Raw genomic sequence first — 1322 nt, forward strand, 5'->3', positions numbered from 1 at the left:
TATATATATATATTTAAAACTACTATTTACTACATGTACTACTATTCCTACTTAACGGTTTTTCACTTATCACTGGTCTTCAGGGTACGGATCCCCCACAATAAATGAGGGAGTACTGTAATCAGTTAATTGAACTTTTGAAATTATATTTATATTATTTTTATAATTATTCAGTTATGATTTGCGTTTGAAAAGTTTTTCAGTCACATTTTACAAGTAAATTCATGTATAAATTATAATAGTTTTTCAGTACATAGAAAGGTAAAGATGGAGAAAGTGGTAAAGTAAAGTCAAGAGGTCAAAATCTGTTGGAGTCACAAAACAGAAATATAGCCATAGAACAGCAAGCAACTAAAAATGTTTTCAAACCTCATCTTTAAGTTGCCAGGTGACGGCTGTCCATCGTAAACTGAGACAATATCGAAGTCTTCCTCTAGTGCCAGTGTAACGAAGGTTAGCTGGATTCGGTTCCGCTCCCCCGTTATTATCAGCCACGTACAGTTGGCATAGTTGGGATAGCCGTGGGGAAATCCAGGAGATTCTATGGTGCCGTTCAGGCCTTGGACTACACCTCCACAGGATTCAGCTGAAAGATAAAATAAGACAAACTTTGTTAGACTGTTCTGAGTGCCAAGTCTCATTCTGCTTAGACATACGATCACGCTTTTCAAAGTCTTCTTTGCACACTTCAAATTAGGGCAATGACTCTCTAATCCTGCCAAGTTTTATACAGATATCATAAAAGCAAGCGAAATAATGAATATTAAGTCATACATGTAAATCATATATTTTCAAACTTTTGCAAGAAAAAATTATGTCATCACAGTGCGTGTTTGAAAGAAATCAACTGAGTGGTGCCTAATATGTGCCATGTGTTAGGCCAAATGTTAGAGTAACAATCTCCTGTCTTCACATTTATCTCCTAGCATTGCCTCTCAGCTTTAATACTACAGCATATGCCTTGTGCTTGCATGCAATTTGAATTAAATGTTGGCTTATTAAAATGAGAACTAAAATATTGAAAAAATAGTTCTGACTGTAAATGTGGTACACCCTTGCATTTTCTTCTCGTTACTGAATACATGGATGTATTAGTGTTTTAAATTACTTAAATACAAACCAAAATCATGCAGATACTAGGAAATAAAATATTTGGCTAATGTGCAATAAAAATCATATGCATAAAATGACAGTGTATTGATAATATTTTAATTTACCCCCCAACACACACACACTATATATATATATATATATATATATATACAATTATATATAATTAAATGTATTATACTGTCATACTCGTAGCATGTGTTTAATGAGGT

At 33.3% G+C, this 1322-nt stretch overlaps 1 protein-coding gene across 1 annotated transcript in view; it reads right to left on the reverse strand.

The window, feature by feature from the left end:
• Nucleotides 1-1322, reverse strand: part of LOC119425923 (CUB and sushi domain-containing protein 1) — a 432525-nt gene that overhangs the window by 431035 nt on the left and 168 nt on the right. Inside the window, exon 2 of the mRNA XM_037693482.1 lies at nt 370-586. Coding sequence (XP_037549410.1) covers nt 370-586 — 217 coding nt within the window. The remainder of the gene's footprint in view (nt 1-369; nt 587-1322) is intronic.

This window comes from Nematolebias whitei, chromosome 2 (genome assembly GCF_014905685.2).
Source record: "Nematolebias whitei isolate Nwh7 chromosome 2, NemWhi1, whole genome shotgun sequence".
Lineage (NCBI taxonomy): Eukaryota > Metazoa > Chordata > Actinopteri > Cyprinodontiformes > Rivulidae > Nematolebias > Nematolebias whitei.